Source organism: Rissa tridactyla, chromosome 16 (assembly GCF_028500815.1).
Source record: "Rissa tridactyla isolate bRisTri1 chromosome 16, bRisTri1.patW.cur.20221130, whole genome shotgun sequence".
NCBI lineage: Eukaryota > Metazoa > Chordata > Aves > Charadriiformes > Laridae > Rissa > Rissa tridactyla.
In genome coordinates, this window is record NC_071481.1 from 8,418,550 (window position 1) to 8,433,170 (window position 14,621).

General features: G+C 52.7%; 1 protein-coding gene across 4 annotated transcripts in view; it reads right to left on the reverse strand.

Moving 5' to 3' along the window:
- USP48 (ubiquitin specific peptidase 48) overlaps positions 1-14,313 on the reverse strand; it is a 29,296-nt gene extending 14,983 nt beyond the window's left edge. For 2 of the 4 annotated variants that reach the window (XM_054222191.1, XM_054222189.1), the window contains exons 1-12: positions 14,087-14,312; positions 13,133-13,253; positions 12,744-12,900; positions 11,755-11,882; positions 10,368-10,492; positions 9,663-9,771; positions 8,274-8,407; positions 7,958-8,040; positions 7,477-7,656; positions 5,006-5,131; positions 2,789-2,938; positions 59-259 (exon numbers count right to left, since the gene is read on the reverse strand). In XM_054222191.1, coding sequence (XP_054078166.1) covers positions 59-259; positions 2,789-2,938; positions 5,006-5,131; positions 7,477-7,656; positions 7,958-8,040; positions 8,274-8,407; positions 9,663-9,771; positions 10,368-10,492; positions 11,755-11,882; positions 12,744-12,900; positions 13,133-13,253; positions 14,087-14,220 — 1,648 coding nt within the window. In that variant the 5' untranslated portion in view covers positions 14,221-14,312. Of the gene's footprint in view, positions 1-58; positions 260-2,788; positions 2,939-5,005; positions 5,132-7,476; positions 7,657-7,957; positions 8,041-8,273; positions 8,408-9,662; positions 9,772-10,367; positions 10,493-11,754; positions 11,883-12,743; positions 12,901-13,132; positions 13,254-14,086 lie in introns of all 4 variants that reach the window. The other 2 variants (XR_008469475.1, XM_054222190.1) reach the window with 2 other exon arrangements.
- Positions 14,314-14,621: the final 308 nt, after the last annotated feature.

Sequence of the window (14,621 nt, forward strand, 5' to 3'; positions counted from 1 at the left end):
ACAAGGCCCTACAACGCGTTCAGCGCGTGAGAGGGCGTTTTCCAGCCCTCCGCCTTACCGTTCAGCCGGGGCCCTCCGCCGTATCTCCTGTAGAAGAAGTCAGCCACGTACTCCGATATCCTCTTCATAATGGATATTTTATCGGGATGGAGCTTGCCGTGCACGCACAGGCAGGCTGTGTTGTCTATAGGCTTCGGAGGAGTAGACTCATCCAGCCATTTCTGCAGCCATTCCAGGGAGATGAAGTCGTACGGGGAACCTGGGGAGGCGGGGCGGGGGGGAAGAAAAAAAAAAAAATACACGAAGAGAAACAAGCCTGTATGTGTCAGCGAACAAACAACACAGCAGATGGCATTTTATAATTACTCCGATATCCAACGGTACTTTTAAAAACATCAACAAGCTATCGCCGTCGATTCAATCTCCGCGGTGCGAGTTTTCAAGCATCCGATACCGCTTCCCCCCCCCACCCCCCGCCCTCCAATTCTCGTCTCCGTATCGCAGATTTAGAAGAGGGGAGCTATGTGAAATGAAGGCACGCAAGAAGCGGCGGTCATTTCGAATTCAAAGCAAGCGACAGGGAACGGCGGAGCGCTCCAAGCAGGGCTGCCTTCAGACTGCTGAGCCTTTGAGGGGGGAGAGCAGTCGAGGAAAGGGGAAGGTTTTCTTATCGGCCACCAAGGGACAAATAATAACATTTAAATTACGATCACACATTAAAGGCAACAGCAGCAAGTAGAGGAGGTCAATGCTCGCCCTGTCCCTTCAAGCGCCCAAAATGTCAGTGTTATTCTGGGCTTCTCTCGCAAACCTGGGCGAGAAAACACTGGCACATTTTAAAATTTACAGCGCAAACGGAAACTTGCTCGCATTTTTTAGCGCGAGCATGATTTTTTTTTGAAACAGAGCGGTGGGCTCGCCCTTGTTTGCCAAAGGAGAAGCACCTTGCACAAAGCCAAGGTTCAGGAGAGGGTCAGCGTCTCCACGAGCCGGGAAACAGCTTTTGGTCTCGATACGGAGACCCAGTATCGATGCGCGAACCCTTCTGCGAGACGACTGGGAATTTCAGAGGAAATTGAACCCATTCTGTGCTGACACGGGGAGGGCAGCGCTGAATCCGAGGTGAAACGTAACCATTAGTTACACTTAACACAAATCCTCAACGTTTCACGCAAAGAAGCGATGGAGAAGCGACAGGAAAACACTCCGGCTTCTTCCAGCTTGCCCTGGATCTTTGGGAAGCCGGGCTTCAAACCCTCTGCAGGAGAAATCAGCAGTATTTTCATCTTACGCAACGCCATCAGAGACAACACAGCCATGACCTCCAGAGAATCGCAACGCTGTCAGAAATGGTTTGCTAGTTTGGGATGAAAGCTGCCTCCCCCGGAAAAGTACGTTTTTCTGGGGCAGGCTACACAAAGCTGGCAGAAAAACGTGTCTGCACAGCTGCAGAGAGCATCCCGAGCTCCCGCGGGATGGGAGCCGGAGCAGCTCCGGGATAACGCTGCCTCCAGCTGTGCCCAGCAGCAGGTTGTGGGTGCCCTCAGGGCACTGCTTGGGGTCCTGCCATCTTCAAATTGGGGCAGAGGTGCTTTACCTACACTGGTAAAAAAAAAACACCACCCTTTTGAGATTTATTCCTCCGTCGCGCTAGAAACGCCGAGAGCAAACGATTCTCTTTCTGCTAAGGGAGAGAGAAAACACCCCGGAGCTGTGCTTGCTGCTCCTTTCGAACGGTGACTCACGGCAGAGTCATACCTCCACCGCAACTTTGACTTAACGGTGACATTTTAACACCGCTCAGACTCGCGGGGACTCGGCAAGATGAGCTGCGACACCCTCCTGTTGGTGAGTTAAGCGCCCGTCGTCTGCAAAGCCGGGTTCATAAATTGAAGAGGCAGACATTTACGGGAGCCGGGGAGTCTGCTGTTCGGCTACTCGCATCTCCCTGCCGGTTCTGAGCATCGAGCAACGAATATTAAGAGCTAAAAATCAAATTGTCTAACTGGCCACGCAATTAAACGCATTTTGAAGTCTTTAATTACGGAGCTCCTGGAGTTTTTAGGAGATGCACACAGCAGAGAGGAACTCCCCACGCTGGATAGGCAGAGCAAGCACCTCTACACTTGTTTGGAGGGCGACGGGAGAAAAAAAACGAGGAGGGGAATAAAAATCCTCGTGCTCAGACATGCTAAAGCGACAAGACACAAGGAGCAGTTGGAAAGGATTAACCCCAGTCATTCATCGGATGGACCTCGAAGTTTAGCCATGCGCCTTCAAAACACTGGCGGGGATGAATTAAATCGTTTTCTGCTGGAGGTCAGGCATTCTCCTGCCCTGTTACCTGCTGATTAATTCGGATCAACGGCTCCCAAACTTGCCGTGAGCTGGCAGTTTGAGACCGGCCATTTATTCTGCCTCGATGCTACCGAGCGCTAACGAGACAAGCTGCTCACCGGGCAGAAGAAAACAGTCACAATGCATGGAAGCACACAGGAGAGACTGATGGGGAAGGAGCGAGAGGGAATTAGCGACGCCGGAGGCCGTGAGAATGAGCAAAAAAACGGAGAAAAATAGGTTAAGGCAGAAAAAACAAGAGAGGAAAAACAAATTCTAAGCACGCGCGAAGCAACGACAGACGGCGACCGCTCTTCCTCTTCCGAGGGGGCTACGGCTAATGCCTTCCAGCGAAGCATTAGGCCACAGAAGCGAGTTGTGGGTTAGTTACAACACATCACTAATCTTAACAAGGCTCTACTACAAAATACTACCACAATATCTTACAGACCAGCTTCAGCAGGTAACCTTTTGTAGAGCTCCTTCACCTCTTCGTGTTTGATTTTGCCTCTGGCCACGCTCTGTTTGCGCATCTCGGCCATTTCGTTGCACCACTCCTCAAACTTGCAGTTATCCCGCTCGACCAGCTCCTGCAGAAAAGCTGTTGGGAACGAAGGAAAAAAAGCAGTCGTTTCAAGGAAAAACGCCAATTACGGTAATTATCCCCGCCATCAGTTATCTGGGGATAACAGCAAGCCTTAAAAAATTCCCCCCACGTGGCTACCGACACACGAGGTCTTCCCGAAAGCCAAGCCCGCGGACGTTGCTCTCTGGGATGTTTATGGTTGTAGATGATTAAATGCAACTACCCCACGCCGTACAACAACGCCCCAAGAAAATAATTTACTCGGGGCCGGTCGCCGCTTTTAAGAGAAATCCTTTGCTTGCGAACAAACCTACGCCGAGCGCTGGCAGTCGTGCCGAGTGCGGCGGGGTTTGGCGAGAGGTTGGAGAGCCGGAGCGCGGCAGGACGCTGCCTGCTTCGATCCCTCCCTGCTATTCCTCTCGCTCCGGCCATTTCTCTGCCTCCCACCGAAAGCAAGGCCCCGTCATTCCCAAGGGAGAAAGCGAGAGCTTCTCGCCCTACAGATACACCCGAAGCTCATCCCGACGTGCAGTCCCAGGGGAGGCGCGATCGCAGCAAGAGGGGTCAAGCACGTTGCAAAGCCAAGGGCAAAAAGCCCTCAGGAGACGGGAGATAAGCCGGGGCAGCTCCCGGTGTCGATGGGAAGGTGAAGAAAACAGGAAATTTTGCTGTCGCCGATGGAAAAAACCAAACAAACAAATCAAACTTCAGCAGAGGAAAAAAAGATTAAACGCTTCCCTCGCAGGGCTGGTCTAAGGGAGGGGGAAAGCACTGCTTATCTGAAGCCTCTTCCTATTTAGCAGTATTTCGAAGCGCTAAAATATTTCCCCCGAAAGGTTAATGCTTGTGTGGCCAGAGAGCACAATATCCACCTCGGGGAGAATCCACAGCGTTAAAAAACAACCAGTTTGAAGCCCTTGAGGTCAGAGCCGAGTTATGTCTCTCCACCGTCCCGGAAAAGCCGCTTTTAACAGCATCAAAGCAAAATGCCTCAAATTTACAGTTGCATGAAACCTCCCCACAACCGCACGGCTCGACTGCTGCCCTTCGCTCCCTGTTCCCTGGCAGGCTTCCACGGGAAACAAAGGCAACCGCGGGGCCGCGCAGGAATTCGGAGCTGGGTGGAGAGGCTTTTGCTGAGTTATTGTTTAGGGCAGAGGGGTAGGAGGAAAGGGAGTGCAAGAGAGCTCAGGAAACAGACTGAAAATGCGGATTTGAGGCAGGAATTAGCGCCGATTCCCAAAGCAGCGGAGCTCAGAGGGTGGGTTTTAGTGGCGGTGGGGCTGGAAAAGGTTTGGTGCTGTTATTGGTGGGGAGGCGGGGGGAGAAAGCTGTACGATTTACCCCCTTCGCATCCAGATAACCTGAACAAAAAGGGAGGTCCAAAGGGGACGCGCCACCTCCGCTGCCCCCACTTCGCAGGAGAGGGAAGAAGGTGGAACGCATCTCGCTCCCCATCAGCACCAGGGGCCTAATTAATATTTCTAATCGAGTAGCACGCAAACGCGAAGCATCGTTAAATCCACAGGCCAAACCTACAGGGATTTCTGCCACCCCCAGCAATTCTAAAGCGAGACACGAACCCGCTTGTACAAAACTCTTGTTCAGGGCTTGGATCCTCTTATTTTCATGCCATTTAGTCTCAGCACGGCAAAAGATTAAGCACTCGCAGAAGAAACCTGACATCTGTCAGGATTATTCACCTCCAGCACAGCGCGTGCACTGCCAATGACATTTAATCACGCTGTTCTCCTTCGCCTTCAGGAACCCGAGCGGTTCCTGCGGGATCTCGGCTGCGAATCCCATCACTCCCGCCGCCGCACGTGGCTCCCAGCGGGGTGATCTCCTCCAGCTGGTTACGACAGCGAGGTCTGAGCGGGCACAGGGGTGGGATCGGCAGGCTAATATGATTTAAGTGCGAGGGGTTTCGCCGGTCATGACACCAAGTCTCCATACAGCACCTTCCGGGCTCCCGGAAAGCGGTCGCAAAAGGGATTTCGAGGAAAAGCCCGCCTCCTGGCCCTCCTGGAGCATCCCAAGACGAGACGCTGAGGCCAGGAGAGTCAAAGCTCACTTACTTACCTGGTACTTCGACGGTCAGAGATTTCTCCCGGGTTTGCAGCCTGTACACCAGCATGTAAGCATTGCGGGAGCAGTGAGTCCCTTTCCCACATTTCGGTTTACGAGTCTGGGCTTTAGAAGGTTCTGCTGCGGTACAGAAGGCAAAAAAACCATCATGAACACACAAGCTCGCTTACTGATTCTCCGTTAACGGGACGAGTTTGCCACCTAGCCGGCTTCCCTCGCCCCACTGCGCCCTGCCAGGCATCTTTGTGCCAAGCATTGGGCTTGGCACGAGCCAAAATTGTATCCCAAAGAAAGACCCAAATCCCTCCAGCGTTTCTGGAGGCAGGGTAATTCAAAGGGACTAAAATTAGGAGCCTGCTCTCAACCGCCCTCTCCAAGAGCCTTTCTTCTCTCCCCAATTAAACCTCACCGAGCCAAAAAGCTGCCCTTGCAAAAACATCCCTTCTCCCCTCTGCCTCTTGTTCTGGTGTCCTGGCACCAAAGAACGGAGTCAAACCCTCAGGGAAGAAAAGTCTTGTTTACAGGTGACTGCGTATGTGACAACACGCACGCTTTCACGGAGCGAACGGCCGAGGAAACGGTCATTTCAGAGCAGCCGGTGGCGCGATGTGAACTCGTGTCGCAGACAGGCTGCCAGGCGAGGCAAAAATACTTACCTACAGCTGCAGCTTCAAAAATCAACCCTTTTTTTTTTTTTTTTTTTTAAATTTAAAAAAATTAAAGGAACAACCCTCCACGGGTCACTCTAAACGGAACGTTGACATATCAAGAAAAGCATCTGTCTTTCCCAAATTCTGGAAAAATTCACGTGCCTTTCCCACTCATACCGTCCAGGGGACTTCCTAGACACTCTTTATTTGCGTTTTCTCCAAATATTTTCTAAATTGTTCCCATCTGCGGGGCCAGGCTGCAGGACTCTCCCCACAGCAGCCCTCTGCTTTACGTTACTGACCTTCTCCTGCTGTCGCAGGTATTTGTAACGAAGCAGCGTCTCAGTTTTGCTTGGAGTAGGCAAATAGCATCAACATTGGATAAATCTACTAAGACTCCCAGCCCCCAGAGGCTTCTAAACGCGCTTTTACTCCTGTCCTTCACCCAGCCTTGTATTTCAGCAGGAACACTTACTTGCTGTTAAGCATAAACCTTTACAAAATCGGTTTATTTGCATCTGATTTTGCTCCGCTGGGTAACTCGGGAGGTGAAAAAGAAAGGCTGAGAGACCTCTTTTTCCCTTTCAGGGCTTCTTTTTCTATCTTACACCACTAGATGTCTAGCCAGCTTCACAATTCGCTTGCAAGCAAGTGGTAGTCGAACATTAACCGGATGAGAAAGCCTCTCCCGTGGCAGGCGGCGTTTATGTACGTCGCGATGAAATGCAAGAAGCTGTTTACTAGCAAGGGAGCTGAAAATAAAGCGGCACCGTGCGGATGCGCGCCGGGAAGGAAGCGGGAGAGGCAAGGGAACGTCCCAGTCCCGCTCGAGGGTGTGCTCAGGCTGGCGCGGCTTTACAACAAACTAAGGGAGCAAATACATCTGAGGGTGTCTTTTCACTCAGCTGTTAATTTAAGGATGCTTTAAAGAAAGGCAACGTTTCATGAAGTCCAATTGCAGCAAAGCACGAGCGTCCCGGTGTTTCTGGGAACGGACCGCTTGCATTGTAAGCGAAATTTCTGGCATTAAACTTCCCTGTTTCCCAATACTGCAAAGCATCCGGCGCTAAGGAATGCTGAGCGACCGCAAATCCGAACACTCAAAATGCCAATTTAATGGCCGAACCGTTCCTATATACCCACTGCAGACCCAGAAACCCACAGGTCCAGCCTCAGCCCAAGCTCTCCGAGAAATCCAGACCCTGTCCTGTCCCGGGAACGCGGTTATCTGGGCAGCAACGGGACATTGCACAAAATGAGCCGGCAACGGTAGAACAGAAGAACATAAAAGAGAAATAAAAAGTGCGAAGTAAAAAGGCAGTTTGGGCTTCCAAGCCGTTATTTGGCTTAAGATTTTTTTTTTTTTTTTTTTAACAGAGACTCTTCACTGCCTCCAAGTAAAACTCCTCAGTGGAAATAAAAACATAATGTGTTAGGGAAACTGAAAGTAATCTTGTTATCTGTTCCCAAGCCTCCTTTCGCACAGCGGCCAAGGAAGCGGCAACTTGTGTTTCATCCCGATAGGCAACTTGCTGCCCGCGTTATCAGCGCCTTATCTGTCATGCGGCAGGCAAGAGAAATACTAGAGCGGAGGAACTGATCACGAGGTGTGCGTAAACACTCACACGGGCCTGAAACGAAGACAATCTGGCTGCAATTAACAGAACTGCCGTTTCACACATTACTCCCAAGCCGTGACAGCACGCGTAGGAGCGCTTTTGTTTTACGAGTAACAAGGGCCTCCACGTATTCAGCCTCCGTGTTTTGGGTGAAAAGAGTTATTTGAAAAGGGCACTCACAACTGAAAGGTTTTACCTAGATCTTCCTCAATCCCCAACTGCAGTTTCTTCCCCTCCATCTTTTCTATGTCTTCGTCGTTGAACTTGTACCACTCGCCCGTCTGCGGATCCTTCACGTGGGCGATGTAGTGCCCGGAGTAGGCGCTCACGCCCCGGTGTATGAGGACGGCGCTGAGTTCATACACGTAGACGCCATCTGGAAGGAAAGCGGCAGTTACGTGGCGCTCCGGATGAAACAGAACAAACCTTTTGTCTCCCAGCACTTAATGTTTTGGCAAGGCAGCGGACAAGGGCTGCACTTGAACCAGCATCTCCCCGAGACCTCCTTAAGTAGGTTGCGGCTTCCACAACCCACTTAGCGAGGCAGTTATTTGAAACGCGAGCTTCAAACAACTCTTGACATAATTTTTCATCAAAAAGGGCATTCAGGGGAGATCTCCTCTCGTCTGCCGAGAGGCGGCAGGTAAAGTTAACGAAACACAGCACACAAAACTCACTTTTTTGTTCCATAAAAGGCTCCATGTCAAGCAGCTCGGAGAAGCCGATGTAGGTGTTGAGTTTTTTCTTATGGCCAGTTTGTCTGTGCGGAGGCAAAGCTTCGGTTCAGGGGGGACAGCAAATAACGGTTCACACCTCAAAATAACCCCCCTTGAAACCCACCGAGCATCCCCAGGGAAGCTCATCCACGCACTCAATCCTCAAGCTCCCAAATCAAGGCAGAGAGAGAGAGGGGAGCAGGTGGCTTCCCAAAGAGCTTCCCGGCAACCCAGGGTGCTCCAGCATTTACAGCCCACGCTCCGGCGAGAGGCTTACCTGTCAAACACGAAACGCATCAGCTGCAGGTTGAGCGTGCAGGGAAGACTCAGCAGCCTGATCTTCCTCGTGGCGTTCTGCTTACTCTGACAAGTTTCGCAAAAATAACGATTGTCCCCTTCTAATTTTTCTTCCTGAGCGGGGAGGGGAGGCAGAAAGAGGTTACCACCGACAAGTCAACCAGTCCAAGCTACTCGACAGCTGGAGACTGAAAAGCGCACACTTATTTTAACCATTTAAGTCTCTACCCAGCTGCTTTCCAAAATAATCGCTCGGTGGAAAACGCACGCTAATAAACGCGCTTTACAGCGTGGCCATAGTAGGCCGCTCTCACTTTTAAGGAAAATTTTAGACAGAATCAAGCCCTGTTCTCAGGGCGCTTACAAGGCCGCCGGGTTTGCTCTCCACTTGCCTGAGCTGGTTTACACTAAGGGCTACGGAAAAATGAAATAATTAAATCGCCCTTTTACGAGCTCACACGGACCAAGTTAATGTAAAGCCACATTTTAGCCTGCAAACTCCAATCCTCTCGTGCTCAGCCAAACATCACGTGTTGGAGCCATCGCCTACGCCTAAGCAGATCCAATGGCAGGAGGAAGGCAGCGGAAAACTCCAGCTGCCCCAAACGAGGTCACCGGCTGGCTTCCTTCGAAGGAGGAGCAGACAAACTTGAAGTTCCCCGTTTCAGGATTTTAACGCACGTACACAAACCGGTCTTTTTTCATAGCAGACCTTCCGCAAGCTGAGCAACCGGTTTGCTGAGCGCATCAGCGAAGCCGCTGCCCAACAGGCGGCCAGCTCAGGTACAGACTCACGTTTCAGGTTAGTTCTGCCCTAAATATTTTCAGTTGAATCCACACCTCAAACCTCTAGGATGCCGGATCTCAACTTAAGATCTAGGCAAATTTTCAAGTCGAATTAAGAGCACTTGCAGCTGTTCCGGCAGCTATTCCCAGCCCTCCCTAGTATTTTTGAGGGCGCATTTTCAAGCGGGGAATGTCTCCTGTTGCCATGCAGATAAGCACCGACATAGAAAACACAAAAAGCAGCCATTCTCCCGGTGCTATCCATGACAAAGCACGCGGGGACTCCTTGTAACACTTCAGGGGACTTTTTCCCAACTTTGCCGGGAAAGTATTTTAACTTTCCCAGCGACTTCGCAGTGCTTTTTGAAGTTATGTTTTGGCCCAGAGCCACTCCTCGCTCGCATGACTCAATCTTCATTTTCTGGATCCGCAGAAAAAAAAACAACATTTCCTTTTGCATGCATCTCACTGAGACAACCCAAGTCGCTTCGCTCCGATACCGACCTCAAAGGCTGCCAATTGAAGGAAGGGATTAAAACACCTTGCTAAGAATAGCAGGAGTCAAAACCCAACCAGCTCGTACCTTAAGAAATTCCGTTATACAGTCTGTCAACTGCTTGTGCCCTTGGATGTTTAACTCCAGCTCGTAGAATTTAGACACGAGTTTGGACTCCCTGCCACACTGGTTGCAGCTAGGATTGGAAAAAAGACAAAAAAAAAAAAAAAAAGACAAAACCACATGAGGTCAGTTCACTGGTTCACGTGTCTGAACTCTCTGGCCACTAGTAAACTACTTGAGCTAAAAAACCAGTAGAAGTAGTTGTTTACAGCACAATTACTGCGGTTCACACCTCCACACACGCTGCAAAAAGGTGGTACCGGGATAACAGTATCTACCAGGGAAAGCACCTGCTTGGAACTCGCAGGCACCTTTTTGTATCATTTTTGAAGCAAAACCCACAGCTCTGAGAAGGCAGGAATGAAAATACGACACCTGAGCACACTCTTTTCTTACTGGAGCGAGCAAGACTTGCTCCATTAACTGGTTTACGGTTAGCGGGTTTAATCGCTGAATTTTCACGAAGGGATTAAAAGCAGCTGAAGCAGCGCAACACCACCACGCGCACAGGATCAGGAAACCCAGGAGCTGAAAACCTCTTACAAAAATGTTTCGGCAGAGGCTTACCTGCCTGCTCCAGATGTGAGGAAGGACCTTTTCCCTCCCTCAATTACTTCTAAAATGTTTAGATATTTACAGAAAGGTTCTTCCCCAAGACCAAATACTTACACCGTGACATAGGCGTACTCTCCACAGAACTGCTTTTGCACTATGTTTCGAACATCTGGGTTTTTTTGTTTGGATAAAGTATCTTCCAGCAGTGACATGAAGAGCTTTGAAAACTCCTGGGCATCCTGGAAGAGAAAGCCAAGTCCCTTAACAACACGCCACAGCACAAAGCCCAATCACAACCTCGTCGCTAATTTACTGCAAATTACCCCGGAGTCCCACACACAGGCTACGCAGAGGCTCTGGCGTGCACTGAATAGAGAGAAGAGAAAAAAAAAAAAAAAAAAAAAAAAAAAGACCAGTCGGGAGAACTAAAAGAAAATAAGAAAAAAAAAAAAGAAAAAAAAAAAAGAGGAATTTGTCTAAAAGGAGCGCGAGGCCCCCAGCATGAGACCACGGCGTGAGTTACCCTGGCTCCCGGCCAGCCGTGCCGGGTGGTTTGACTTCTGCCCTGCTCCTCGCAGGGCTCTGGAAGGGGGAAAAAAAAAACAACAAAAAAAACCACAAAAAAACACACATTCCTGCAGAGTCTTCTAGCCCGTTAATGCTCCTCTTTCAAAGCTCGGCATGCAATTCAAGCTGTCCCTGCTTGAATTGTAGGTGAGAAGGGAAATTAAAGCACCCCAAAAGCGAGAAGCTGCACTGTGAATTTGCGCAAGGCTCGGGAGCCTCCCCACACTCATCTCAGGCCCTTCCTCTCCCATCCTCGCTCTCCTCTTCCAAAAACAAAGGGACTTTGGCCTCTCCCGGCTGTCCTTTAGTATCACTGGTCGGTAGTGACCGCTTCCTTCCCCTCCCGCATCCTCCCGAGGAAACGCACGCTGGCGCTCGGGCTCTTCCTCCAACAATCTCCCTCTCGCTTCTCAAAAGCATATTTTCAAGCCGTGCCTTTCTCCTGAGCTCTCATCAGCTTCAGAGACAGCCCCGCAGGACTCGGACGAGGTGCTCGTCCCTCTCTATCTGCGCTTTCTCTGCCCCACGCGCTCACACTGGACCTTGGCTGGCTCTGGGTGACTTGACCGAGGCCTTCTCGCCCTGCGAGGGCCCTTCAACCCCCGCTGAACTACCCACTGTCAACAATTTCCCTGCCCTGGGAGGAGCAGCCCACAAAGCACCTGTGAAAGGACCCTCAGGGATCCCACCCCACACGGTGCCGGGGTTGATCAGGCGCTAACAACACTCCCCATCCCATCCCATGCTCCCTGGGCTCCTCCTGATCTCCCACTAGGAAGGGAAGGGCCCTGAGCACCACTTCTCCCTTTGTGTTTGTACCAAGAAGCAGATCCCGGCTAAAAGAACGTAAAAGAGACGCTAAAATAACATAAAAAGGGCAGTTTCACGCTGCTTTAAAGAAGGTAATTACTCCAGGGGCGTGCCTCAAACCTACCTGCTGCTGCCCCGTGTCCAAGCCCAGCGCCTTGACGAAGCCAGAGGGATCGATGTATCGCCTTTTGCTGTTCTGCAGCAAGGCGAACAAGTACTGCAGGTGTTCGCAAATGGTCTGAGGCTCGTAGTCTATTAAAAACAACAAGTTGCATAAGTTACAGCGAGTAACGCAAGGCGAGAGGTAACCGTTCCAAGTAATTCGCTCGTCCTTTCTTTATAGGGGTAAATTTAATGATTAGAAGCGATAGATTTTTTAAAAGCTGTTTTAAATCGTCACGAGAACTGAAGCGGTTCGTGTCAGTGACGACAGCAAAGTCCCAGCGCAGGCCAAATATCATAGGAACATAGAATATTTTAGGTTGGAAAAGACCCTTAAAATCATCGAGTCCCACCGTAAATATCCCGCGGTGCCTAGCACGAGCTGTGAGTGAACGGTTTACGCAGCATGCACAGATTACATGGTAGCAACAGCTTCTTTTTTTACCCAAAATGGTGAGACATCATTTAAAAATACCATAAAAACAGGAACAGAAGAAATCAGGCAGCTGCCCTGATGGAGAGTGCACCTACAGCACCAACACCATACATAAAGGTACGCTGCCGGAGGCCGTTGTGTCCACTGTGCCAGCAATTGGGACCGAAATTTTCGCCCTCCCACGGGGTGAGCGCAGCTCCATGGTAGCGCAGATCAGCCCCAACCCATGTGCTTCCACCCCCAGCACCATCATTAAGCTGGGAACCAGTTTGGGAAGCAGCTCGGCAAGAAACAAAACCAAATCGGATTTTTGATCAGGTTAGATCACATCGATTTAAGAAATAACCCAGGTAAAGGACGGTTTGCTCCTAAAAGCCGGGTGATGGACTCAAAACCAACGGTGTGGAGATCGGACGAGCGGTTGTAGCTTCACCCAACAATTCTCCCAAGAAACGTTATCCCAAAGCTGATGCCGGCGTGTAAAATTTTAGGAGAAAATGAGCAAAACCACCCACCTTTGTCTTTTGGGATGCCCTCTCCGGCCGCGTACTCGCAGTTGGCGCTGGGACACAAGTAGAGGGCCTGCCGGAGCTCCAAGTTAAGAAACCACATCTGCAAGAAAGTGTTGACGTAGCACGTGGCGCCGAGGTTCGTTAAGCCCACGAACGCGTTCTGGCGTAAGAGAGAAAGCAACAGTCGTCACTCGCCGCTGCAGAAGAGCAAGCAGAAATCCAGCAGTTGGGGCAGCCACTTTATGGCTGTTTGTCAGGAAAAAGCCGCTGCGGCATCACGCAGACAGCCGCGTCCCAAACTCCCTGGGGGACACGGGGTGTCACCTCCCCTTGTCCCCATCTTCCCCCAGGGACCGAAACGGGCTTTTCTGGGGGGCGGGGGAGGGATCTACCTTCTTGCGGCGCTCGCAGTTGGGGTCATCGATGTTGTGGAAGCTGTTCTCATCTATCTCGCCCAGCCAGACGTGCTCCCCGATGCCCACCAGGCAGTTGGGGTTCCCCCGGCAGTTCCTCCTGCAGAACCAGCACCCGTCCCAACTGTCACCCCCAGCAGACGGGATGTCGTTGTCCCCTGGGGAGGTGACTGTGGGGCATGAGGACAACAAGGGGGACCCCAGAATGCTAATTAGAGTGAACGGGGCGGGACAGGGGTCCCCCATACCCCCAAAAAATAGTTAGGGAAAACAAGGAGACCCCTTGGGATGGATCTCCATCCCCCGAAAAGGGATGGTGAACCAGAGGCGGAGGGGGAAAATAAGGGGAACCCCAGGGAAGAGTACAGGACCCAGGGAGGTTCCCTATATCTGGGGAGCCAGGAAAGGAGAGGAGACCCCCACAACCCCGAGGGAGTCCCCTATATCTGGGGAGCCAGGCAAAGACAGGGATCCCCCGTAACCCCGGGGGTGTGCGTGATCTATATCTAAAGAGTCAGGCAAGGAGAAGGGCCCCCACGACCACGGGGGTCTCCCCAGTATCTGGGGAGCTGGACGAGGAGAGACTCACACACACACACAGCCGCCCAAACCCCAGGGAATGGGGGTCCCAAAGAAGGGAATGTGGGGGGGAGGTTTCCCAAAGAAGGGAATGTGTGTGGGGGGGAGGGGTCCCCATCAACCATGAGGGACCCAGAAAGGGCTGGTGCCTCCCCAGCCTCACGGGAGGGAGGCGAAAGGTGGGTCCCCCCCCGGTCCTGTGGGGTGAGAACGCCGGAGGAGGGAAGGGGGATCCCCCAGGCCCCAAACACGGGGGGTTGGGGGGAAGGTTTGGGGTCCCCGCAGCCCCGAGGGCCGGGGTTAGGGGGCGTGGGGAGGCGGCGGGCGGGGTCAGGGATGGGGTGCGGGCGGTACCGGCAGGCGCCGCGCTGGCAGGGCTCCAGCCGGACGCGGTAGGCCGCTTCGATGTGCTCCTGCGCCACCGCCTCGGGCGGCACCGTCTCGGTCCAACGCCACGCCGCCTTCTCCAGCTGCAACCGCGGCGCCATCGCCGCCGCCGCCGCCGCCGCCTCCGCCTCCCCCCTGCTTTTGCTCCTGCTCCGGCCCGGGCCTGCCCCGGCCGCGGCCCCTGTCCCGGCCCCGACCCGGTCCCGCCCGGCCCCTCCCGCCGCCGCCGCCGCCGCCGTCAGGGCCTGTGACGCCACGCGCGCGACGGTCTGAGGGGCGCGAGGCGCTGACGTCAACGTGCTGCGACGCGCCAGGCGCCGCGGGGCGCGGCCTGCGCGGGGCGGGGCGGGGCCGGGGGGGGCGGCGGCGGCTGCTCCCGGCGCCGGGGGCTGTGTGTGCGTCCCCGCACCGTCCGTACCGCACACCCCCCCGGACCCCAGAACCACTCCCCCCCCCACCCCCCCATACCACCCCCCCCCATTCCAGACCCCCCCCCCCCCCC